Source organism: Ochlerotatus camptorhynchus, unplaced genomic scaffold (genome assembly GCF_037179485.1).
Source record: "Ochlerotatus camptorhynchus isolate MF236.1 unplaced genomic scaffold, CSIRO-AGI_Acam_v1.1 ptg000311l, whole genome shotgun sequence".
Lineage (NCBI taxonomy): Eukaryota > Metazoa > Arthropoda > Insecta > Diptera > Culicidae > Ochlerotatus > Ochlerotatus camptorhynchus.
Window position 1 is genome coordinate 154,233 of NW_027040799.1, and position 26,426 is coordinate 180,658.

Below are 26,426 nucleotides of genomic sequence, written 5' to 3' on the forward strand. Positions count from 1 at the left end.
ACTCAGATTTGTAGATCTCGCCATTTACTGTGCCCTTTGTCACGAAAGGCTCACTCCTCAGTCCGCAAGAGCAGATAACCTGCCAAATGAGATATTTGGAGGCGAACTTCGACATTTTCTTCTTCTTAAATTTGTCGTCCACATCGAACTTGCTCTTGCCGGTGAAAAACTCCAACCCCGGAATTTGCTTAAAATCGGCTTTTATATACGTTTCGTCGTCCATCACACAGCAGCCATATTTTGTCAGCATCTTCTCGTAGAGCTTCCGTGCCCGAGTTTTAGCCGTCGATTGTTGCCGCTCATCGCAGTTTGGGAAGTTCTGTACCTTGTATGTATGCAGTCCAGCTCTCTTCTTTGCATTCTGGACGTAGCTCTGCGACATGCCGATCTTTTTAGCCAAATCACGGCTTGAGACGTTGGGATTTGCTTTAATCATCCGCTTCACCTTTCCCTCCGTCTTTTTGTTCTCCGGTCCCGGTTTTCTTCCAGCTCCTTTGCCGTGGTCCAACGTCAACCGCTCCTGGAACCGCTTCAACACTCTGGAGACGGTTGAATGGTAAATGTTCAACATTTTTCCCAACTGCCGGTGCGACAGGTCAGGAAATTCCAGGTGTTTGGAAAGAATTTGTTCTCTCAACTCGCGTTGGTTCACCTCCATTTTCGTTGAATTGAAAAATACAACTTCGAGTTTGACAGCATGTACACAATACACATCAATGAGCAAGTGTGCAAAATTTGGTTGATTTTTACCCAATGGTAAAAAAGTTATGCCCTGTTGAATGTGTCGCAATAATTTCGTGTTCGCCCTTTATCTACTGATTTTAGTAGACTTTCGACGAATGAATTACGTTTACTAGTTAGGCATTATATTATAGGTCACAAATTTTATTTAAAATATTTACAGTCTAGTCGGACTTGAGATTCTTATAAGCGTAACTCAAGTTTTATACTAAGGAACTTGTAAAAGTTAAAACACTTCTTAAATTAGTATTTGATTTGTTTATCATTTTCCATAATTGCAATCAGGACTGAAAACTATAAATTCCTACATCTAGATAAATCTAAAATTATGATCAAAGTTTTTTTATGTTATTTCATACGTGAAGTTTACAATTTTCAGAGTTGGTTGGAAATGCTATCTAACATGAAGCTTTAGTGTGATAATTTATTAGCTATAGAGAAAGGCCTCAAGAGTGTAGGTAGATAGTTGCGCTAGAGTACAGCAGTATGAAAATTGAATAGAAGTTGAAAATGAGCGAAGGGCTATTAATGCGACAGTACTAGTCAAACGCTCACTTCTTTACCTAATTCAATGTAACAATGTATGAGAAAGTTTCAAATATTTGTGCTGGTTGCAATTGAAATTAAATTTTAATACTGTATATAACCATTATAATTTATATACATTAAGGATTGATGTTAGAATTTGGGGTTGTTACACTACAACAGAATGACCGTATGCTCTATACTAAAATTATAGGATGCCACACAACGAAGTTGTGACATGCCCCAGAGCTTCAATATTAGATGTGTCTGACTGCACAAAGATAGAATACATATCTTTTTAAATATGCTTTCCAGAATGCCGTAACAAATTATATGAAAAGTATGTTTTTCAGAATTTTATTTGCGGCACTTGACAGCTGTCAAACTTTCACAGTAGAGTGTTCCCATCAATTTTGCATTTATGTTCATCCTGGATTCGATGATGATAAACAATGGGGCATATCGCCCCATTGAAAGTGCGGCTAATTACCCGGGGCATAACAATACATAGGAAGCTTTTCAGAATTTTGTTTTTATTTTTGATTCTAGACACTTGACAGCTGTCAAACTTGCAGTGCTCTCACTAATTATTTGGATTGCACATCATTGTTGCATTTACATAAACGTTATATTCATATAGATTCAAGGGGGCGTTTTATACACTCCTACCCTACAGGGACGTGGAGAAGAAGATTCCCTCCTCGCTCAATTGTCTTAATCGGAAGGGGCTTTCGGGCTTTCTATGTATAGTGAAGGGACCGGAAGCAGCAGCTGCAACTTGGAAAACAACCGGAGGTAAACAATTGGGCTGATCTGGCGGCATACGAAGCGATGGAGAAGAAAGGGACAATGGAAGAAAAGAAAAATAGATTAGTCCCTCCGCTTCGTTTAGCTCCAGGATACATTGAGCCTACCAAATAAATACTATGGATAAAAAACTTAGGTGACAATCTTGGTTGGTATGATTTATATATAAGTGAATTTATTGTTTTGTTGCCTGTTTTAGTATTTTAAACAGGTTGACAATACCTGCGTGTCAGTATGACAATTCCTGCCCACTTAAACTATATCTTATCTTATCAATGATGTTGTTGTACATTTGTTCTAAATCCTCAGCAATTATATGTACTTCATTAGTATTGTACCAGGTAGGCAGTCTCACAATCATCATCTTAAGAACCCTATTCTGAATCATTTGCAATGATTTTTCCCTGGTAGTGCAAAAACTAGTCCATGGTCGGTCTGAATTTTTGTTTTATTAAAAAGTAGTTCTTTGGATAATTTTGGATTTTCTATTTATAAGGGTCGAAATGTTATGTTCGATTACCCTTAGAGATTATCATTAAATTGCAACACCTGACTCGAATCAATAACCAAATCGGACGTGATATCCTTTACAATCGATCGAAATTTTCTCTTGCTATATGCCACTAAGCTGCAAGTAAAGGTAAACTATCCTTGAAAGATTTACTGCTAAGCTTTCCCCTAAAACCTGACGAAGTATCACCTACCTTATTATCCATCAGCATCTATGGTTGTTCGTAAAATAGGAAGATTGATTTCTTCCCAATTACATTTTCCTTCTTTCCGAGATTACCGCAAATTCGATTTGTGCCTAAGCCGACTGCCTTCCTGCCAGTTCAGTCCGAATTTTTTCCTAATGTAATCGACCGTTAAGGAAACTCAAGCCAACGTTGATCGTGTGGCAACGATGAATGGCTTTCAGGAGGGGTTTCATTTTCTTTGATAGGTTGACGGTTGACTGGGAAAATCAGAATGAATATTCGCTTCGTGATTGAACAGCACGATTTTGATTACTTTCGCTTCTGGGTTCTGGAATGCCATTCAACTGGGAAAATTAATCAGTTACACTATCAATATTTTTACTCGGCCTATAAACATTTACGAAAGTAACACACGTCAGGTAAAATAGGTCAATACGTCAAATAAACATTTAAAATCTCCTTTCATAATTTCAGGATTATTCACCCCTACACCGATTACTTTCTAAACAAAATTTACTGCTAACTTATTGATTTATAGCTTCTGTCGGAGATGTTTATTAATCACGAAACAGCTATCCTAAGAGATAAAACCCCATCAGCCATAAATACGTTAACCATACGGACGTGTGTCATACAGATGGTTGCCATAATGGACATTCGGCATAAAGTTATTTCCAAATATGGTTGTTAGCCATAAGCCTGTAAATTCGAGTAAAATAATTTATTTCGAATACGAATTGTCTGTTTGACTCATGGACGTTTGCCATAATTCATAGTTTATCCTTATTTTGTGACTGGGAAAAAATAGGGAATGTCTCACCTAGAGCAATGAAGAACAATCGCTTGGATATCGCTTTCAATTAATATAATCAATATAAAAAATTAATGAGAATTGACAAATCTACCTAACAGCATTTTGATATCGTGAGGAAATGGCAGATAGTGTAATTCTAGAATCTAAGATTGCAGCTTCCGTCCTTTTTTTTTTTGTAATTCTTAAATGGTTTCTACACGTCATTGCCATTCTGAAAATTTGACACTTTTCACAAACCGGAAGTCGTCATCTCGGATTCCACAATAGCGCCAATTATGTAACGTCCCAAGTAACATTTTAAGTTTTATGAAATACTACAAAGCTACTATAAAACAACATTCATAAAACCCTGCTTTGCCATATATGCATACACCAAAACCTTACTGAGACTAGAATTTATCTAGTTGGTCCACTCTGGAGAAAATTCTGTAGGATGTATTCTCGAATCTCTTCAATTTTAGATGCCTATATCTCATGTAAAAAGTACGTGAAAACATCGAAAAAAAAATAGTCTACCCTCGGAAAACGTCGATTTGACTAATTATTTAACATTGAGAAAAAATAATTATTATTCTTCAGACTTACTATATCCATCGTACTTAGCAGATTTTTTTGATTGATTTTAGCATTTTAAATATTTGCTTAATTGACCAAAATAAAGTTATGTACAAGAAAATATAGATTGAAAATCGATGATCGTAAAAAAACAATCAAAATAATTGTAATATGGCGGAGGCATAAAAGTTGATTTTCATGGGCCATTTGTGAAAAAGTTGTTTTGCTTTCATGAAAACCCTAATAAATTCATGTGGTTTTAAAATGACTTTTATGAAGAAAATTTGCAGACTGAATTGTATTTGTATAAAGCCATTTTGCTTAATTCTAACCCATTCAGATTTATGGAGGCAAAGTGTCCTGCAAAAAGTTAAGCATCAAAGTTCGTTTATCTTTTGATAGTTGCAGTGTGCGATCCAGCGTTCTTCCAGGTGATTTTCTCCCGATGGATTGGAAGCAGTTCCTCAGAAATTGTGCGATACTGTTTTATACAACATTTCTTACGGATGTTTCCCGAAGTGCACCATAAAACGATGCAGGAATGTACGCATGTGTAATTTTTCGAAGAGTTGGCCCTTTCGCCGAATAAAATGCAAGTTATTCCGATTGTCATCTATTCCCAAGATCTGGAGAAGGCTGGTCTGTTTTTAGACCATTTCGACAATGTTTTATGAATTAGAGGGCCACGCTCACTTAACTCTTCCCCGCAAGATAGTCAGTTGTTGATGGTACCGGTCCAGCCCGACGTGCTAGTTCTTTTAACGAAGAAAATTTTGCTGAAGTCGAATTTTTCATACTATTTAGTCTATCGTTCAATATTTCTGGACATAAATTTGTATTTTATTCACTATAAGGATCTATATTTTTAGCTTAATTCGTAATGAGAGTAATGGGGATTTTATGATACACTTTTAAAGATCTAAAAAGCAACAATATATGCTTTTTGCTTTCATTTAAAACCTAATGGTTTTATGGTTGTTTTTATAATGATAGAACACGTTTATACACGCAAACCAAAAATGTATTACAATGAATGTTAGTTCCATTTCCTATCATCCTCTGTTCATGAACATCGCAGCGAATGTTAGAAGTTGACCTTGCAGGCGATGTAATGGTTTTTTGCCTTTTTTATTTCGTGTTCTGTCTGTGCTTTCACCTACACAATCAAGCATTTGCCTTGATTTTTATGTACAACATGGTAGAACGACGCACACCCTTGCCTCGAATCTCTCCAGCAGAAAAAGCATACGAAGTCGAGTGTGAGAGGAAATGAGCGCTTCTTCTTTGCTTTTAGGCTTTCCTTATTCAGAAGCATGGAGAAAGCAGTGGAGGAAGCACAGGTCTGATAATCACAACGTTCGTTGTTCGAGTCCAGTCGGCAACCTTTTTCCTATATTTTTCGACATAATTAATTTACCTCACTAATACACTCTACATTTTTCGGTCTCCAATTTTCTTGCATTGGACCGCAGATAAGTATATCACATCCTCGGTTCATGCGGTATCCACTTACATCCTCTGATAATGAATCCCACATAATTGTAAGCGAATCTTACATCCACCGGTTGGGTGTAGAGTATTTTATCAAGACATTAATAAAAAAATACTTAAGAAGTTCATGATTGAATTACAGATCAGTTTTATGGAGGGATTTAGAGCTGCTTTAAATTTATTTTTAAAACAATACAGTTGTTGACTTTGACGCTAGGTTATACAAGGTTTTTAAAACAGCAAAAACCTGAATTACTAAGCACGAATGTTCTACACTTAAAAATGCTGTATTTATACTAAATGGATTGTTCATTGCCGTTATAAACCATTATAAATCAGAGTGGATACTTAATGGATGCTGAATTGTTACTTGGGATCGTCCCCATTCCAAAAACACCCACATTGTAGGACTGGAAGTTGGCCAACAAACATTTTCAGCTTTATTAGCCAACTTTTCCAGCATTGTACTGTAAAGTAGCTGAAAAAACTGAGATACAGCTACAAACAAAAGCTACCAAAATAGTTTTGGAGAGCATTTACTCAACTTTTTCACAACCATTATTCAATTTGTCAATCGCACTGAATAAAAGCACACACTACGAAAAAGTCATGTAAATTTCCGTGCCCTGAGACCGACACATGCAAGCGGCATGGTGTCTTGTACTAATACTCGACTGATTAGTACAAGACGGTCTGATGAAGATTTAAACACGATGCTTCAGAATCCAATAAATGTATGAAACGTGGACATCTCGTACCGTACGTTCCGATTTTGGTTATTATATGATTGGTTGGTCGTTGGAAGCATCAAAGCTAGAAAGGTTAAGTGATGCTCCATTTTCTTCTGACGGTTGGGGCATGAGCACTAACCCTTGTCCAAGCCTTTTATGACTAATGGCTATAGCTCCATTACTCGCTTTCTGAAAAGAGAAGAGGGAAAGGAAAAGGAGAAGGACAAAGGGAAAAAGATTATGTGAAATCAATGAACATCAACAATATTTTTGATTTGAAATATACAATATAGAAATGCATAACGGCGGTGGTCACTACCCGGGTCTTGTCACTTTTATCAAGTCATGAAAAGTAGCAAAGAACTAGAAAATCCTGATTCTCCAGTTTGAAGTTCTAACGACTAGGGTCCGGTTTATGGTAGTTGAGCGCAATGTCTTCCTTCGATTTGAGATAAAAAATGATCGGATATATGCAGTCGATTTTTGATTCACACTTACAAAAAACTAATTTTACACGTGACGGAATCCATCTTTGATATAAAACATGAGACGTAAACAAACATCCCAACAAACAATTTTAGCTGCAGATTAGCTTATACAGCCAAAATTTGCCTTATGCAGCTAATTTTTGCCTGTATAAGCTAAGCTGCAGCTAAAATTGTTTGTTGGGATGTCATGTAATATTACGTACGCCAACACTGAAAACTTCGATGCTCAACGAAAAGTACATTTGATTGAGCTATATTTCGCGTCTGTTATGACAGAAATTTATGTCAAAATTGTCGCTCGTATATGTCGCTCGCAGAGCACCTAAATTAACAATAATTTTCTAAGTTTATGTGCATTGGCAAGAATTTTCGAGGCCAATTGTCAGGTTCAGCGCTGCGACTCAACGCTGAGGCGAATGATGGAACTAATGATGGGACGCCTCATGGAGGTTCTACTTGTCTTCGGAACAGCTTCTCAGCGGGAAATAGCTGGGAGGTAGCACTAGATACAATGATATGCAGCTCTCGCAGGACTTCTTCTGTCTTAATGAACTCGCTGACAAACTAGAAATTGGCAGATGAGCAACCGATTATAGATAAAAAAAAACTCCACGAAAAAAACAAACAAACGTCACGTTCGATCACACACACAGTCTACTCCTTCTCCGTGGGCACATGATCAACCTCAAACATGGATTCAAGGAGTACAAACTGACAAAAAAAAAAAACGATAAAAAAAAAAGAACAATCTCACCAAGTCTACAACAAGACGCTATGCCACTTTTCATCGTAGCAATCCCAATTGTAGATGATCCACTTCTTGACAGGAACCAACATTTACCATTCCGGTTCATCTGTCTGAAATTCCCCGAGTAATGTTCTCCTTTGATAGGTTCAGCGATCCGCCACACCTCCATCATAATATTGGGAAGTCACGTGTTTGTTTGAAGCTCCACCTTGGTTTCAAAGCCACTTGTAAAAATACACGCTGCTCGGGGCTCAGAAGCAGCCATTACTGTACAGCCCTTATGAAGACGAACCACATAGGAAATGTGGAACCAGCCTGGACAAAAATCACAACAGATCCATCCCATTTGAGTATCACTGCTCAGACTTCGTGGTTCAGATTTACACTTCACAAACTTCAGGTCTCTATTTGCTTGACTTCTAGTTGTAGAGCCAAAGTCTTGATATTGAGCTTAGAACAGCAAAAATAAACGTGCGTGTAGTCTTTTCAAAATTTCAAAGTTTGAAACATTATAAATCAACGTGTGTTAAACCAAAGTGAAATGCAATTTAAATACATATGATTGCGTATTTAAAAAATCAAGTGTTTAAATACTTCGATCAGGCGTGTGGACTGATGGAAGTGTAGTGACCAATTAGCATGAATCAATTAGGCTTCCATTTTACACAACATTTTGTGTGTGTGTGTCTGACAGTGTCCTATACCGAATAGTTAATCGTGTTTGGTCTAAAAGGTCTAACAAGGTAGACTTCTGTTGGCTAGAGGTGAATAATTTATCATTTTATTCCCAGAATCTAGATCCGGTCGTCCATCACCGGTTGGGACACAACATTCCCGAAGGACGGTTCGCCTTAGGTTTGGCATTCTAATTAATTGCTTTGTCCTTGTCGTATACCAGGTATTATTTGCGATTTGTGCAGAAACGATGGTATTTTTTTGTCGTTATTCAGTAGATAAGTGGAATTGGCGTCCATCGACATACCTATACATATTGTTTTTCTCCATTCACATCATGTTATTTCATTGGAAAATTCCTACCAGGCTCCAGTTCGTATTCAAATGCTTACGTTTTGTGTCTGTGAGCCTTCAATAATATAAATTTCATCGTTGGCGTACATAATGATAAACGAATAATTTTCGTTGCATGCACTTAACTGCATCCGTGGCACTGTGTTGTAGCAATATGCATTGATGAAGCTTTTACCACACTTTCCTGCTTCAAGAAATCCTAACATAAATAATTGCAAAAACCATAAGGGTCCATATGACGGTTATATTTGATATTATTCAACTAACAAGTGGCACGAAAAACTTGTCATTTCCAAAAAGTGCACAATGCTTCCACCAGCAACACTCCGGATGTCCGTTAATAGGGTGCAACAATTACCACTATGGTGTGGTGGTGGTTGCAAATGATCTCACGTTCACAACTAACTGATAGCATCACATTTTGGATGACAACGGCGACATTCAGTCGTGTCGAGAGATCGTGCGGTAGTCTAATGGAGATATAATAATTTCATGGCCATTACGTGCCGATAATAGGCACGAAAATCGCCTCCACATCCGCCATAAACGCAGCTGTTGCAAATCGATGCCCATCGAAGTATAATGGTTATTCGCAGCCTGGTCCAGTCCGACGAACAAATATTGATTTGCGAAATGTGTTTGCCTCTATATATCACGGTATTCCTCATGTTTGCCATGCCCCCTAATGGACTCGAGCGGATTAATTCCGGAATAGTGTTTATCAATTATGTCCTAACTAGATCCGAGGCTAGATGCGAATGATACCGTTCATCAATACTTTTGTTAGTTAGTTAGTTAGTGAAATTAGTTTGCTGTGGTGGCTGTTGAGCACATATCAATTATAAACGAATTTCAAATAAAACAATCATAATCGAATTTTGAGAAAATTGGTAAATTATACTGAATAAAAACAATCGCCAAATTTCAAAATACTATTGCTTTTCTATTGACTTGGGGGGCATACTGATTTAGGATGATCGTATATTGATTTTCTGATTATCCTTGTTTCCCTCTTCCACCATCATTTCTCATTTGACCTGAACTGAGGACAATTGGGTAGGCTGAGGTATTTTGGTGAAAACTGGACAACGTTGACCTCGTACCTTTGTAGAACGTCATAGTGGTGGTGTGTTAACAGTTCTTCAATATGTTAATCTGTATCCGAAGTATACGTAATTGTTGTTTTTATTTCCTTGATTTGTTTACCGTCGATCTTGTACCAATGTTTTTTTTTTAATTCTTTATTTAAGAGATTTTTAGCCTTAGGCTAGTTCATCTCTATCTTGTACCAATGCTACCGACGCCAGGGAGGCAGCAAGACGTCGCCGACTGGGATCGAACCGAGGTTTTTTTTGGGGTGAGAGGCAATAACGCTTATCACTACACCACCGCCGCCACTAAATGCAATTGTTGTTGTCCCATTTATAAATGGTACATGCTTTGTGTACACGAGTAAGGTAAAGAACTAGTTTAGAATCTTTTCTAATTAAATTTAACGGAATTTTATTCACCAAGACCTGAAAATCTGTTTTTGGAATATAGGATTGAACAACAGTCGTTTGCTTCATTTAGTCATGTTTGCTTGAATGAAATTCGTAGCCACTTCATATACGTTTCATTCACAAAACAGCTGCAAACATTTCCAGTCTTGTCACGATTGCATTGAGTTAGAGTTTCAAAAATCATTCTCCATCGTATACGAGCGAAATCAAACAGTACATTATTGATGAGAATCATTCCCAGGAAAATTGATTGTGCTAACATGCAAGACGCCCAAACGTTCCACACAAAATAGGTAAATGGCAGACATTCAGCAGTAGAAATCTATTAATTTCTCAGAAAGTTCAGTGATAGCTTCATCAGTCCGCCGTCGGCCAACTTCATTTGCTCACGTACTTCGTGTGGGGAAACTATTTGAGGTTAGGTTGCCCTGTTAGAGCTAGGAATTCTGTGATTGTGAAAACATTGTTGGACTTTGCTGAACCATATCGAAGCACAAGACCACCTAAAGTGTGGATAGTCCAATTTCCACTGAATCATACGTATCAATAGTTTTCCTATTGCCGATACCATCTGGATTGTGTGGTATGTCTGCTGTGGATGACTCTGAATGATGAAGGTAAATTCGAAATGGCATTCTAAGTGTGGTATGATATCATCTGCTTGTAAAAGTTGATTTCTGGAGATGGTAATAAGACAAGGTTCAAATTATTCATACACTCCCGAACATAAGTTTGGAAGCACACAAAAAAAAACATGAAAATTTCTTATGTTCATATCGCTGTCATTTTACATCGAATTTTCGATCGGTATTGAATGGAACTTTCTTGGTAGGTAAATGATGAAACTTTCTTCAAAGGTAAATTATGATGATGATTATCCCACCTATTATTCCTACAAAGGATTGAGCTGGACGATTTATCTTTAAGTACAACATTTAACCAGATTAGCAAACAAAAACGAACTGGTCTCTCAAAACTTCTCATTTGCTTATTTACAAACATAGAAGATTTCGCCCAAAGGCTTTCAAAACTAGCCTTATAATATTCCCACATAAGCCTAGAGCTTCCTTTTTGAATCCTAGTAGAAGTCACATAGGCACTATTAACGGAGTTCCAAATTTCTGGTCAAACCAAATATTTTGGACCAAACTTGACCAACAATTAATTTTTTCACATTGAGGAAATTCAAACCATATGTAACAAATATATAAAATGTTTGTATCGTCTTATAAACAGGAAATGCTTGAAGAAATAAACTCATATGATCTTGAAGTTGCCTCCCTGGTACTACCGAGGTACATTGAATTTCGAATGTTGAGACTTTAGAACAAATGTCCAACAAAATAATTAATCATTTCAGGCAAAACTCGTTGCAATCCTCAATTGATACTTAGATAAGATTAAGTTTTTGGTTTTTTTAAAAAGATGTCAATTGTTATACTGACATGCAGCTAAAGAAAACCTGTTTGAAATACTGAATTGCCAAAGCAAAACCAATGTAAAAACACTTAGATATATACAAGGAATCAAAAATATCTAATGATGATGATGATTGAAATATATTTAAAAAAGAAGAAGAATACAAACTTACTTACTCCGGCGTAGTGGTTAACATCAATACCTCTCACGCCAAAGTCACGAGTTCAACTCTCACCCCCAGACAAGTCATGAATGACCCTAGAGTGTTAAAGTGACTATAATAATAAAATAAAATAAAACTTACCCTTTGTTGAACTTAAAGAGAACTTTGTTTTGCATGCAGCTACCTCCAGTATGGTCTTGATATATAGCTGCGCTTTTGCCAACAGAGCTAAGAAAAGCCCCAATGATGCTAAATGATGGAAAATGTAAAACTGACAATCCATCATATGTCAGATCAAAACAAAGGTATCAGCCGACTCTCTTCCGATTTCCATGGTCAGAAACATCAAGTCCCTTTTTCCAGCTAATTTTAATTCATCCGTAACGCTGCCTGTCGCACTCCAATCTGCTAAAATGAGCAAGACGAAGGGAAATGGAAATACTTCCCAAAGGAGTGTGGTATCTTTCAAAGTAAAACTCATAACTAGGTTATTGTGTGCGCTTCAAAAGCAAATTTCTGCGGACAAGAGATATCGTGCGTGAAAGAGCTTATGATCTTGGGGGAGATAACTTTTAATCAGATTTAAATATGAAAGCGCAGATGATAACAAGGTTAGCCAGCTCTGAAAATGGTGATGGTGATGGGTACTAACTGAGAAGATGGTTGTCTTGAGTGATTTTTTTTTTACTATCAAAGTTAAAAACATTGATGCACATCTCCGAGCAAGTCAAGCATAGCAAACACATATTTATACCCTAGTTTGAAAGAAAACTGAATACCCATTTATGCTGACACGTGTAAATTGAATTACGAAAAAAAAATGGTAAAGTCTACATTCAGAGCAGAGAAGTAGGATAAGTTTTGAATGACATGATACTGTGTATCTCACAATTGAGCGTACAGCTGTTCTTAAATTTTAGAAAAACTGTTTTTTTTATTGATTTTTTTCTGTCAATCTAAAATTAAGCTTATTTGTATTTTGTAATACTTGTTTATTATACATTGTCTATATTTTATATATTGCATGACTATTAAATTAGCAGCGCTAGGTAGCATCTATTCGTAAAGAACCGAGCGACAAACCGAAGAGCCGCTGATGAAATTTTTCATTTGCAGCAACCAGCCATGTGTGTTAGACAGAGATGCAACAAGCAAAATATGTTCCAAATAACCCTTTTAGATTTTGTTTGTGACCCTGAAAAGGGCCGTTTTCTTGATTTTCCGGCATTCTGCAACTACAGGTTCCATTCTACTAATTCTACGTTGTGATCGGATGGCCAGCAGCGTTAGTTCTTGGTGAATTGAGCAGCAAACATCGGGATCGACCACCAGCCAGGTTTTTTCGTCGGAGATTGGGCAACAACTGATGCAATGCTGCTGAGTCACATTGTTTTGATACTTGGGTGGTAGCAAATTAAGCCACTCCCTTTTAGAGTATTTCTCTATGTTTGTCATATTCAGTTCAGGTAGCAGTTTGACAATTGGATGTTTGTTGCGTTTTCTTTTGTTGGCTGCAATTTTCTGTTCTACTATATAAGCGACCAACAAGGTCGCCCGCTCCATCAGATCGGAAAAGCCATTCTCTGCTTGATCGCCAAGCAGTTCAGTTCGGTGTTAGCTCGCTCTCTCGAGTTGTTTGAAAAGTTCGTGGCGATATTGTTCGCGCTCTCTCTTTCGCGGTTTGTCGTGCGTGTGTGTGTGCCCCGTAATGGGGAAGCATCGGTCGCGAAGCCCGGCGAAGGTCCAGAACTCCGGTGAAGGAAGCTCCGGTGTGCCTACCTCGAACAGGTTTGCTGTTCTCCCCATGCATGGGAATATCCAGCCGGCTGTGTTGGAAAAACGCAGCAAGAAAAGGAAGAAGAACCGAGGCCAGTCTGATGGCACGATTGGTCGAGACGATGCCTCTGCGACGAACGGAGATTTCGGTGACGCTGCCGATAAAGAAAATGCTGCTGACATGAGCGCGGCAAGAGTGAAGCTACCTCCGCTGGTAGTGAAAAATGCCCATCTCAACGAGCTCATCGCAGATCTGGCGTCGCTGGGCGTCATAGCCGAATTCAAATTGGGCAGAGTCGGCACCAAGGTGGTGCTCCGTACCAAAGCGGAGTATGACTTGGTCATCGCCCACCCTCAAGAAACGTCTGTCATGAAGACATTCTTCGGACCTTCATGCTGCCTTTGTGTCAAGACTGCCAGGATAAGTTCATAAATGAACTTAATCTGAAGGAACTGTCTACAACATTGAATGGCATCAAAGAAAACATTGGCAATACTTTGGAAGCAAATCACAAATTGCTTACTAACTTCAAAAACCTCAGTGCGACGCATGACGCAGTGCTTGAACACATTGAAGAAATGCTTGACAATATTAAGCGTAGCATGTCGACCGTCACCAGCAGCAACAAACTTATTGCTGTTGAAATGAAAAATGCAATTTCATCAATTCTGGACACACCTTCGGCGGACACCTGCACAGCTGTAAAAGCGGCAGCCAAATCAGCGGCAACAGCAGCAGTAGCGGCAATAACAACAACAACAACGCACTCAATTAACCAACTACCTGCAATAATTTCCACACTCAAGAATGAGTTAGCGGACTCCCAAAGTACTCTAGCATGTGAAATAAAATCTCACATAGAAGAAATGGCAAAATCTCTTTCAACACCAGCCGTCATCATTTCCAAGAATTACACAATTGACGAACCAGCCCCCAGCTGGCGAATCTTGGGAAATAAAAAAGTATGGAAGCGTGACTGGACAGAATATGACGCCAAGCAACATTCCCGCCGTCTCCAGGAAAAAAACGAGGAAAAAGCCAGACTTAGGCGCAAAAAACGAGAAAAGAAACCAGGTAACAACCCCCACAACAATACCAACAAAAACAGCGGCAGTAACAACTACACTATTGGCAATTGCAACAATAACAACAACAACAACAACAACAACAACAACAACAACAACAACAACAACAACAACAACAACAACAACAACAACAACAACAACAAAAACAACAATAACAACAACAACAACAACAACAACACCAACGACAACAACAACAACAGCAACAACAACAACAACAACAACAACAACAACTACAACAACAACAATAACAACAACAACAGCAATAACAACAACATCAACAACAACAGGACCCGAAGCAGCCATCTCTACAACAGCACTGCATTACCTTTGGATAAAGAACTTTTGGCTGCTGCACGAATACAATTTTCTCGGCCACCCAAAGAAAGCGGGCTAAATTTCATTAATTTCGAAAAAGGGGAAACTATTAACCCTTATCGAACTGAAAAACCAACTGAGCGAGAACACCCTCCTCTTCTGGACCCCATGCGTCCGCCAATAGTGAGACTTACTGAACAGTCCGTAACTGGCGACCAACGCTTCCTGAAGGCGCGTCTAAGGGACCCGAAAATTATGGACATTGTTCGGACCTACCTCTCCTTCCTGCATGACCAGCCATCATCAACATGTATTCGCGGAATCACCAAAACCAGTGCTATTCTAATGCTAGCAGCTGAAGGACTACCAAAAGACAGAAATCTCCTGCACGAAATTTTCCTGGACGTCCATGAAGAACTTGGAATTACTCGAAACGACGCCTTGGCAGACCTGCAATCCTACCGTACATTCCTGTCCAGTGAACGCACGCAACGGCTACAATCTACTAGGGAGGCCGCCCTCAAATTTTACAATCCTGTAAATTTTCAACGCCGCTGACGCACTTTGAGGAAGACTCATTATTTCTATATAACGATGCTCGGCATGAGACTGAGGTAACTAATAATAACAATGACCATACTTTATCAACCGACGTATTTCCAACAATTTCTTCACATAGACAGAATGCGACTGAAATTTTGATTTATTGTCAAAATTTCAATCGCATGAAAAGCCCAGCTAAAATGAAGGAAATTTATCAACATTTATTATGCTCATCCTTTTCGGTCATTCTGGCAACTGAAACAAGCTGGGACGAAAGCGTGAAAAGTGAAGAAATCTTTGGAAATGCCTTTAATGTATTCAGAGACGACAGAAATTTTCATGCAACTCAGAAGAAGTCAGGCGGTGGAGTCCTTATAGCTCTTTCGACCAATTTTAACTCAGAACTCATCATTACACCAAAATTTACAGAATTTGAGCATATTTGGGTGAAATCACACATAGCCGGTGAAACGCACGTGTTCGCCTCAGTGTATTTTCCACCAGACCATGCTCATAAAAGCACTTATGAAGCCTTCTTCCAAAGTGCTGAACAAATTCTATCTGACCTTCCTCCTGAGGTTAAAGTTCACATCTATGGAGACTTTAATCAACGCCATGCTGACTTCATTCTGGACTCTGAAAATGAATGTATCTTACTCCCAGTCGTTGGGGATAATGAAACATTGCAGTTCATTTTTGACAAAACTGCTAATTTAGGACTTAACCAAATTAACCACATCAAAAACCAACAAAATTGCTATTTGGACTTTTTACTAACGAATATTTATGAAGATTTCTGTGTGACCGAATCATTAAATCCACTGTGGAAAAATGAAGCGTTTCACACAGCAATCGAATATTCTTTATTTATGCATGAAAACCAAAGACCCAACGACTGCGAATACGAAGAAGTCTTTGAATACAAATTAGCAGACTACAAAAAAATAAAATTTAAATTAAACAGTGTCAATTGGCAATTAATTTTAAGGAATGTAGAAAATGTCGAAATTGGTATAGACGTGTTCTACAAAATTTTAACAGAAATAATTTCGGAAGAAATACCTTTGAAGAAAAAAAGACGTAACAGAAACACACAAAATCCAGTCTGGTTTAACAGACAAATAAAAAACTTGAAAAATCGGAAGCAAAAAGCACATAAAATTTATAAAAAACACAATAGTAGTAATAATTTATTAATTTATTTGGATCTATGCGATCAACTGAATTTAGCTATCAGTACTGCATTTGAAGAATATAATGCAAAAACTGAACGTGAAATAAAGTCCTGTCCGAAGAACTTCTTTAATTACGTAAAAACGAAATTAAAATCTGACAATTTTCCTTCAATAATGCATCTAGACGAAAATGTCGGTGATAGTTCGGAAAAAAACTGTAATCTATTCGCAAAATTTTTTCAAGAAATTTATACGACATTTTCTGAAGAAGATCGTGACCGCGATTATTTTGCATTTTATCCAGAATTTTCAAGGGACATTGGCCTCAATCAACTTCAAGTGCAGGACATTTTGCAGGCTTTAAAAAATTTAGATGCCTCAAAAGGTCCTGGACCTGACGGAATTCCTCCAGTATTTATTAAATGTCTAGCAATGGAACTCACTGCTCCATTGTTTTGGCTTTTTAATATGTCCCTGGAATCCGGAACCTTCCCTAAAATTTGGAAAAGCTCATTTCTAGTACCTATCTTTAAATCTGGTCGAAAATCTGACATACGTAATTATCGTGGTATAGCCATTATCTCTTGCATTCCTAAGCTTTTCGAGTCAATTATCAACGAAAAATTATTTCTCCAAATCAAAAATAGAATTACTGACATGCAACACGGCTTTTTCAAGGGTCGTTCGACCTCGACCAACTTGCTTGAATTTATAGACTATTCATTGAATGCAATGGATAATGGAAACCACGTAGAAGCTCTCTATACAGACTTTAGCAAGGCATTTGACCGCATTGACATACCAATGTTACTCTTTAAACTGCAAAAAATTGGAATTAAGTCAGGGCTCCTGAAATGGCTTGAATCATATTTAACTAACCGCCAACAAATAATTAAATTCAACGGAAAGAAATCGAGCCCAATTCAAGTCACTTCAGGCGTCCCCCAAGGCTCTCATTTGGGACCTCTCCTTTTTATTCTATACGTAAACGACATATCTTACATTCTCAAAAAACTTAAATTGCTTATTTATGCCGACGACATGAAGCTCTTTTTGGAAATAAGAAATGAAGAAGACATCAATATATTCCGGAATGAAATACACATATTCTACATATGGTGCAAAAAAAGTCTACTAGAATTGAATGTAAAAAAATGTAACTTAATATCATTTAGTAGAAAAAGAACAACTTCAAATATTTCAATTGCATTAGGAAATCAAACTGTAGACAAATGTGAAAGAGTTAGGGATTTAGGAATTATCTTAGACTCTAAGCTAACTTTCATAGACCATTACAATACAATTATTCACAGGGCAAATAACATGCTAGGCTTTATCAAGCGCTTTTGCTATAACTTTCAGGACCCTTACACAATTAAAACACTATATATTGCCTATGTGAGGTCAATACTGGAATATTGCAGCATTGTATGGTCTCCATTTTCAATCACGCACGAAGAAAGATTAGAATCAGTACAAAAACAATTTCTATTATACGCTCTTCGTAAATTAGGTTGGACTTCATTTCCTCTTCCATCATATGAAGCACGCTGCATGCTTATAAACATACAAACATTAAAAGAGCGTCGTGAATATGCAATGGTTTCATTTGTAAATGATATCGTTTCGCAGCGAATTGACTCAACAGAACTTTTATCAAAATTAAATTTCCATGCACCCACTCGGCAACTCCGAAATCGAAATTTATTTGCCATAAAACATCATCGCACAAATTATGCAAAATATGGGCCATTAAACCGCATGATGGCCTCTTACAATAAACACTGCGAAACCATTGACTTTACAATGTCTCGGCATAAACTAAAGCAATATTTTTATTCCATAAGAAATAACAACTCATAAAAGAAAAGACAAGAAAGCTGACACTACTTTTTTATATAAATATATATTTAAGAAAACAAAACTGTATTAATTGTACTAGTCTACGTTGGTTGACGAAATAAAATAAATAGATCTTCTGCTGGACAAAGCTCTCCATCCCCCCCTGGATTCTAGAGGCAACCAACAGCTCAAACAAATAATCCCGATCTGTTCTCAGCAGATGAACTTATGGAGATTTTTATCAACATGACCGGTGCTCTACGTAAGTGCCGCAATAAGCCCGAACAGATCCAAGTGCTCGGTAAGTTCATCATCCAATATGGTGTCTAAACCGCTAACCATCGCTACCTGGAACGCTTGCTCTGTAAGAGCTAAACAGATTGAGCTTGCCGACTTCCTCCGCAAGCATAGCATCGACGTAGACCCACCTAAAGTCCGGTGACAGCTTCTGGTTGCCTGACCACAACATTATCCGGCTTGATCGCACCAGCTCCAGGGGGGGGGGGGGGTGTAGCGGTCATCGTCAGAAAGGGAATCAAGTTTTGCACTCTGCCCCACATCCGCACTTCTATCATCGAAGCCATTAGTGTGGTGGTGGAAACACCAACTGGAAACGTCCGGTTCATAGCAGTTTACTGCCCACGTCAGTGTACCACAAGCAACGGCCTAGACATCCAATTCAAGAACGACCTGACCGCCATCACTCGTACTAGCTCCCGATTCATCGTTGGGGGCGACCTGAACGCCCGCCATGAAGCTTGGCGGAACTACCAGCGGAACCGGACAGGATGTCTATTGTTCGACCACGCACAACATGGGCTGTACACTGTGCAATTTCCGGACGAACCAACTTTCATCTCTCCGACGGGAAATCCCTCCACGCTGGACTTCTTCCTGTCGAACATCGGACTATCCAAGCCGGAGGCGCACAACGATCTCAGCTCCGACCACCAACCGGTGGTGACTGAAGTCGGTGTCAACGTGGTTCCTGCTAGAAGCTGCTTGCGTAAAGACTACCACCATGTCAACTGGGTGCAGTACGGTCGAATGGTGGACAGCAACATCGATGAAAATCCACTGCACGACACCGTAGATGAAATCGACCGGGCGTTGGAAGGACTCCAACAGGCCATATCCGAGGCTGACGAGACATGCGTTCGACGAGTTCCTGTGAGGGGTAAGTTTGTTGCTATTGATTCCCACACCCAATTATTGATTCGATTGAGAAATGTGCGTAGACGCCAGTTTCAGAGGACTGGAGACCTGGGCAAGAAACGTGAAATGGCCGATCTGAACAGGCAGATTGCTTCCAGAATGGACTCACTCCGAAATGAAAGTTTCGGGCGTGTTGTCCAGAATCTGGACGACCGCTCCAGACCATTCTGGAAGGTAGCCAAGGTCCTGAAAACTCATCCCAAACCCGTTCCACCTCTCAGAGTCGAAAATGATGACGTTCGGCTTTTAATCATCCCACAGGAGAAAGCAAATGCGATTGGCAAGCATGTCGCTTCATCGCATTTGCTTGGCTCGACTATCCAAAGTCCGCTCGAAGATCAGGTTGCGCTATGCGTTCAAAACTTAGATGCCTCCCCTTGTGCCGTGCCTCCGGCGGATATGATTACAGTACAACAGATTTGCTCAGCGCTGAAATGCACCAAGAACATGAAAGCTCCCGGGTTTGACGGTATATTTAACTTGATCTTAAAAAGACTCAGCATGAAAGTGCAGTCTCTTCTAACCACTATCTTCAACAGATGCTTGGAACTGCACTACTTTCCAAGCATCTGGAAAGTAGCAAAAATCATACCAATCCGCAAGCCCGGTAAGGATCCAACATTGCCTTCAAGCTACAGACCAATCAGCCTCCTTTCAGCGCTGAGCAAATTGTTCGAGAAACTCATTCTCAATCGTTTGCTCAAGTTTGTCGAGGAAAATAACATTCTCCTTCCGGAACAGTTTGGTTTCAGAAAGGGGCACTCCACCAATCACCAGCTAGTGCGGGTGATGAATAACATCCGAAGTAACAAAGCTGTATCCAAGTCCACAGCCATGGCCTTGTTAGACGTTGAGAAAGCGTTTGATAATGTCTGGCACAATGGGCTTGTATACAAGCTTTGTAACTTCAACTTTCCATTACATCTGGTTAAAATCACCCGTAACTACCTCAGCAAAGGTCGTTTAAGGTATCGTTGAATGGTTGTCTTTCCGACACGTTTTCCATCCCAGCAGGAGTCCCGCAAGGCAGCATTTACACTTCCGACATTCCTCCCCTTGGAGACGGTTGCGTGTTTTTCCTGTTCGCAGATGATACCGCAATAGCCGTCAAAGGAAGGATGCCTCGCGAAATAACGAACAAACTTCAACGATGCCTTAACGCCTTTGCTGATTATGCCACCACGTGGAAAATTAAAATCAATGCCTCCAAAACACAAGCGATCATGTTCCTCCATCGGTAATCGCCGAAACTGAAACCGGCTCCATCTTGTACTGTAATCATGGATAGCACAAGGGTTGAGTGGTCTGCCGAAGTAACCTATCTCGGGATGTTGTTCGATGAAAAGCTTCTCTTCCGTTCGCATGTGGAGAAAACAGTAGTCAAGTGTTCTGCCTTGGTTAGGTGTCTGTATCCGCTGATTTGCCACAGATCCCACCTCTCAAGGCTGTCTACAAACAAATCATAGCACCTGCGATCGTCTACGCAGTTCCGGTGTGGGAATCATGTGCACAGACTCACAGGAACAAAATCCAGGTCGCTCAGAATAGAGTGCTGAGGATGGTACTTGATCGTCCTTTCGACACTAGAATAACACATTTACACGAAGAGGCAGGCATTGCCAAAATAGATTCCAAAATTAACGAAATTAGCACTAAATTTACACAAAAATGTATTTTATCAGAACATGCTTTGATAAGCAATTTGTATATAGTAGATTAGGTGTATATAGTAGTTGTAGGTTAGTTATAGTTGTAAATAGTAGTTATAAGTAGTCTCCTTTTTCAAATTTAAAACAAACCAATCCCACCAAGGTGGTCACACTTTAAAATAGGCCTGATAGGACTAGGAACTGTAAATAATAATTAAAATCTCAACTGTACTATAGTTGAAAAGACGCATCTGTGTCACTTGAAAATTTCATACATGTAAACCACACAAACACAAGAAATAAAGATCATTTAAAGTCAAAAAAAGTCAAAGTCGCCCGCTCCATCATTGTCTGCAACTGCACCTACGAACGGTATCTCGATGTTATTCGCTCCTCGATCAGCCGACCAACTGTCATGTTGAAGCGCTCCATGTCACAACTGTGGACCAATTCTTTCAACCCGTGGATCGCTGGGAAACTGGGCTCCAACATGGATCTGCAGTTTATATTGGAGGTGTTCTCGTGTGCTGCCTACGTCGTAGATTATGTAAATAAATCAAAAAGGGGCATATGCAGCTTTCAACGTGAACTCGTTAAGCTGCAGGAAGAGCATCCAGATCAAGACTACGGTGGGTTACTTAAGCTGGCTAGCTTGAAAATGCTCAATTCGGTGGAAATGGCGGCTCAGGAGGCTGCGTGGTATCTGCTTCGGCAATCGATGTCGGAAGCTAGCCGAAGGTACTGTTTTATTGAGGTAATATTATTTCAAATTATAGTTGAAATTTTCCTACTTTTATAGGTTGAGTTCATTCCGACAATGTGGCCACAGCAGCGTATCAAGTCCCGAAAGCGTACCGAACAAATGGACGAGGAAGGACTTCAGCCTGATTCCACCGACGTTTGGACCCTCAACATCATCCAACGATACGAGGCACGTGCAGGGTTGGATGATGTGTGTTTGGTGGATTTTGCCGCGCACTACACGGAGGATAGGAAGAGCGGCCATAAAACCTACAAGTTGCGTGGTTTCCTCGTGTGCTGCGGTGGTGCTCGTATGACATGACGGACACGATCGAGTACAAACGGGAGATGGTACTACTCTTCATGCCATTCCGCAATGAAGTTTGCGATGTGCTCGACCGGAACAAATTTGAGCAATTGTACGAGGAACATGGCGCCACCATACTCGCCAAACGCAAGGAGTACGACTGCGATATCAACCTTGAGCAGATCGTTAACGAATATATTCGGATCTCTGATAACCATGGTGATCAGCAGGAGGTTGGCAGCAAGAAGCACGACGAGTTCGTTCGCACCATCAATATGGAACCCAATGATGACGACATCCATACCCTGCCTACTGGACCATTAGCTGCAGTCGTCAAACAGCGTTCGAACGATATGCCGAAGCAGGCCTACGAGATGGTGCGCGCTACAAACGCAGAGCAACGTGGTTTGGTTTTGCAAGTTATCGACAACTTGCACAGTTTCGATGGCAACAGAAAGCCCGTCCAGATATTCTTCACTGGCGCGGCAGGCTGTGGTAAGACTTTTACCCTGAAGATTCTGATGGAAACTGTCAATCGGTTCAGTTAGGCGCACAACAGGCAGAACAATGCCTACGTTGCATGTGCCTCTACTGGGAAGGCAGCAGTTGCCATCGGTGGAACCACAGTGCATTCGGCGTTCAAAATTACCATGGCTCGTAGGCAGAGCAATAGCCTGAGCTTTGAAGTGTTCCAGTTGTACCGTAATGCATTTGCGAACGTCAAAATGATCATCATCGACGAGGTCAGCATGCTTGGTGCCGATGTGCTCAACACCATCAACATTCGGCTTCAGCGGATCACCTCGAACCATGATGATCCGTTCGGCGGAATGCAGATTGTATTTTGCGGCGATCTTTGTCAACTTCCTCCAGTGTTCAAACCTTGTGCCAACTCTATTATTGGTGCGGTGTTGTGGCAGTCGCTTGATTTTTATCCGCTGGTTCAGGTTATGCGCCAAACCAACGAAGAGTTTTCATCCATCCTAACCAAAATCGGTAACGGAGAACGATTGTCACCGGATGAGATTAAGCTCATTGAGAGCAGATTTCGCACAGCTGAGTGGTGTCAGTAGAATGTACCCCGTGCGATCCGACTGTTTCACCGGAACATCGATGTGGAACGGTACAATTCTGAAGCGTTGGTTGATCGCGATGCAGTTGATTGTACGGCTGATGACGTCTACTCGGGCTACAAAGACAACTCGCAGCTGGCTGGTGCTCGCACGAAAATGCATAAGATGAGTACTGTGGAGACTGGGGGCCTACCATACCTACTGCGGCTGGCACTGGGAGCTCCGTATATGTTGACCACCAATGTTGACGTCGAGGATGGCATCGTGAATGGCGCGATCGGGGAGCTTATGTTCGTCGAGCATAAGGAGGACGATTCCCAGCAATCTATCTAAAGACTCTGGATGATGTTCGAGAACGAATCCATCGGAAAGATTCTGAGGGTGAAGGCCAGACCGTTGGTTGCCATGAAGCCTACCGTTTTGAAGCATGAATGGACCCCTATCGTGATGCGATCGGCGAACATCAACCTCAACGGTGGCATCAAGTGCAGGAGAGTAAAGTTCCCTGTGGTTAGCGCATGTGCTCTCACGGTGCATAAATCACAGGGCGGGACTTTCTCGGAAGTGGTGTTCAATTATGATAAGAGCCAGGAACATCAACTGGTGTACGTGGGTCTGTCTAGAGTGACTTCTATCGATGGACTGTACCTGACGAACTCCAGTAATGAGTTTAGGTTCCACCACGGGAAATGCTCCACAACGCCGAGCATCCAGGACCTCCGAACCGAACTGCAGCGGTTGAACAACCACCACTTGCGCACCATCGGAGATGACGTCATGGAAGCCATACTATCGAACAGATCCGCTTGCACGATGATGAGCATAAATGTGCAAAGTCTGAATGCACATGCATCTGACATTGCAACGGATCATGTTCTGAACGCCGTTGACTTACTCGCGTTAAGCGAAACTTGGATGGATGATGGCACTAGCGTAGCTATTGCTGGCTATGACTGCATCGTCCAACAGAAGCGCCACGCGACCAGAGCTGGAGGGGTAGCCATCTACCAGAAAATTGGTGCATCGGAAATAGCGGTAGCCCACGATATTCAGCAACTCAGTGCCAGCCGGGATGCACTGGTGGGCGCGGCGGATCAGTATGGCGACATCTGTGCAGTAGAAACGTCGATCATGGGGACTCGTGCGTTGCTGTTTGCGTTGTATCTATCACCAGGTATAAAAGTTACTGTTGAATTTATTATTAATATTTGGAAACTAATAAGGTTTCTTGTCTTTACCAGATACAACGTTAAAGCAGAAGAAGTGTTTCTTCGCGCGAAACCTACTATCCTACCACTACTTTCGTTCGCCGATGCCCATAGTTGTTACTGGAGACTTCAACATCGATGTTTCGAAATCAGAAAACAACGAGCTCATTGCCTTCATGTCGCAATACCTCCAACTAGAATTGGCCACAGATCGAGCCCAGGCGACTACCCTTGGTGGGACATGTCTCGATTTGACCTTCCACCGGAACATTCAGGTTGAATGTACGAGGTACATTTCGTACTTTTCGTACCACCGGCCCATGTTGTCGGTGCTTTCGATGCCTGACGGTGAGTGTTCATATTATGAATGGTTGTAATTATATTCATGCTGATTATGTATTTTATTTTTAATTGCATTTCTACAAAACTTATTTCAGAATCGAACTCGTCTTCACAGACTGTGTGAAGAAGAACGATGCATCATCGAGCACAACCCGTTCCGTTCCAAAATCGTCCTCATCACAACCTCCAAAACAACCATCTACCCTCTCGACATCTCGAGTGGATTTCCCGGTTCATCATACCACCTAGCGCTGTTCTACTGATTGGTAATAATATTTACCCGGAGTTCACCGCACTCGTGGTTGAAACAAAGCGCCCGGCATGCAAACCGCTCATCAAAATCGCCATCGCCATCCGGTACCTATGCTCGGCATAACCATCATTCCAAAACCACAACCAAAACGGCCCTTTTCAGGGCCACCAATAATTCGACAAAGAGTTAGTTTTGAAGACAATTTCTTTCCAGAATATCACAGTTACACTTAAATTTGGGGACTATACTGGGGTGTGGGAACACTGGAAGGGGAGATGCTGTCTGTCTTCGAACTACCAACATCATTTCAAAGCTCCTCCAGAGCGACAGAGTAGAGCAAACCCAACAACATCAGCCCAACAAAACGGCCCTTTTCAGGGCCACCAAACTTTCGCAAAAGAGTTATTAAGGAATATTCCTAAAATATAATATACACAATTAAGTACAACACATAACAGACGTTATCCAACGCCAACCCTGCGGTCGTATCTAGTATACAACCCTTCCAACTTTTTTTTAAATTGTTTTACCTTTGCAGAGTTTTGCTAATGGAAGAATTATTCATGGATACTTGTTTTTATAACTCTTGTATGCTTAAGTAATCTCGATTATTTAGCAAATTGATTATTTATTTAAATGGTGGATTAATTAAAAAGGCAAAGTTGAGTTCAATCATACCATGTAATTAAAACATTCATACAAGGTTGCAAAGACTCATTTCAGCTAAAACAATGTTTTTCTAAATTATGAAATAATTAGATGCCATGATCAAATTTTGAATTGGTAGGATACAAGAAGAGGTTGCAAAGAATGTGTTTGACATATTAAACCTGTTTATTTCACTTCATGAGAGTCACAATCAGCGATTTTTCACAAACTCACTCCCTCACTCACTCACTCAGCGATCAGCAAATCGCTGATTGTGACTCATAGAAAGCAAAATTTACAGGTTTTATGTTTCCAACGCATACTTTGTAACCTCTTCTTGTAAGTTTCAAGTAAAACATGCCATCATACCATCTTTTGATTTTATTATTCCGAAAAACATTATTTTAGCTGAAATGAGTCTTTGCAACCTTGCATTCATATATAGCTTGAGTTTAAAGAAATTGAGTTACTAAAATCGAGACGGTTTGTATTTTGTTATATTTTATTAATTATACATCGACGAGATGGATCCGGAATTTTGA

At 40.1% G+C, this 26,426-nt stretch overlaps 1 protein-coding gene across 1 annotated transcript; it reads left to right on the forward strand.

Moving 5' to 3' along the window:
- The first annotated feature begins 24,029 nt into the window (after positions 1-24,029).
- Positions 24,030-25,232, forward strand: LOC135707420 (uncharacterized). The gene is made up of 3 exons (XM_065229235.1): positions 24,030-24,607; positions 24,675-24,989; positions 25,099-25,232. Exons 1-3 carry the CDS (start codon positions 24,211-24,213, stop codon positions 25,230-25,232), a joined length of 846 nt encoding a protein of 281 aa, XP_065085307.1. The 5' UTR covers positions 24,030-24,210.
- The last annotated feature ends 1,194 nt before the right edge of the window (positions 25,233-26,426 follow it).

Bases quoted from the DNA above. Each gene is read 5' to 3' on its own strand.
- LOC135707420 (XM_065229235.1), top strand. From the start codon at position 24,211: ATGGAAGCCATACTATCGAACAGATCCGCTTGCACGATGATGAGCATA. The intron at 24,608-24,674 runs GTATAAAAGTTA...TGTCTTTACCAG, and splicing joins TGCGTTGTATCTATCACCAG to ATACAACGTTAAAGCAGAAG. The intron at 24,990-25,098 runs GTGAGTGTTCAT...TCGTCTTCACAG, and splicing joins GGTGCTTTCGATGCCTGACG to ACTGTGTGAAGAAGAACGAT.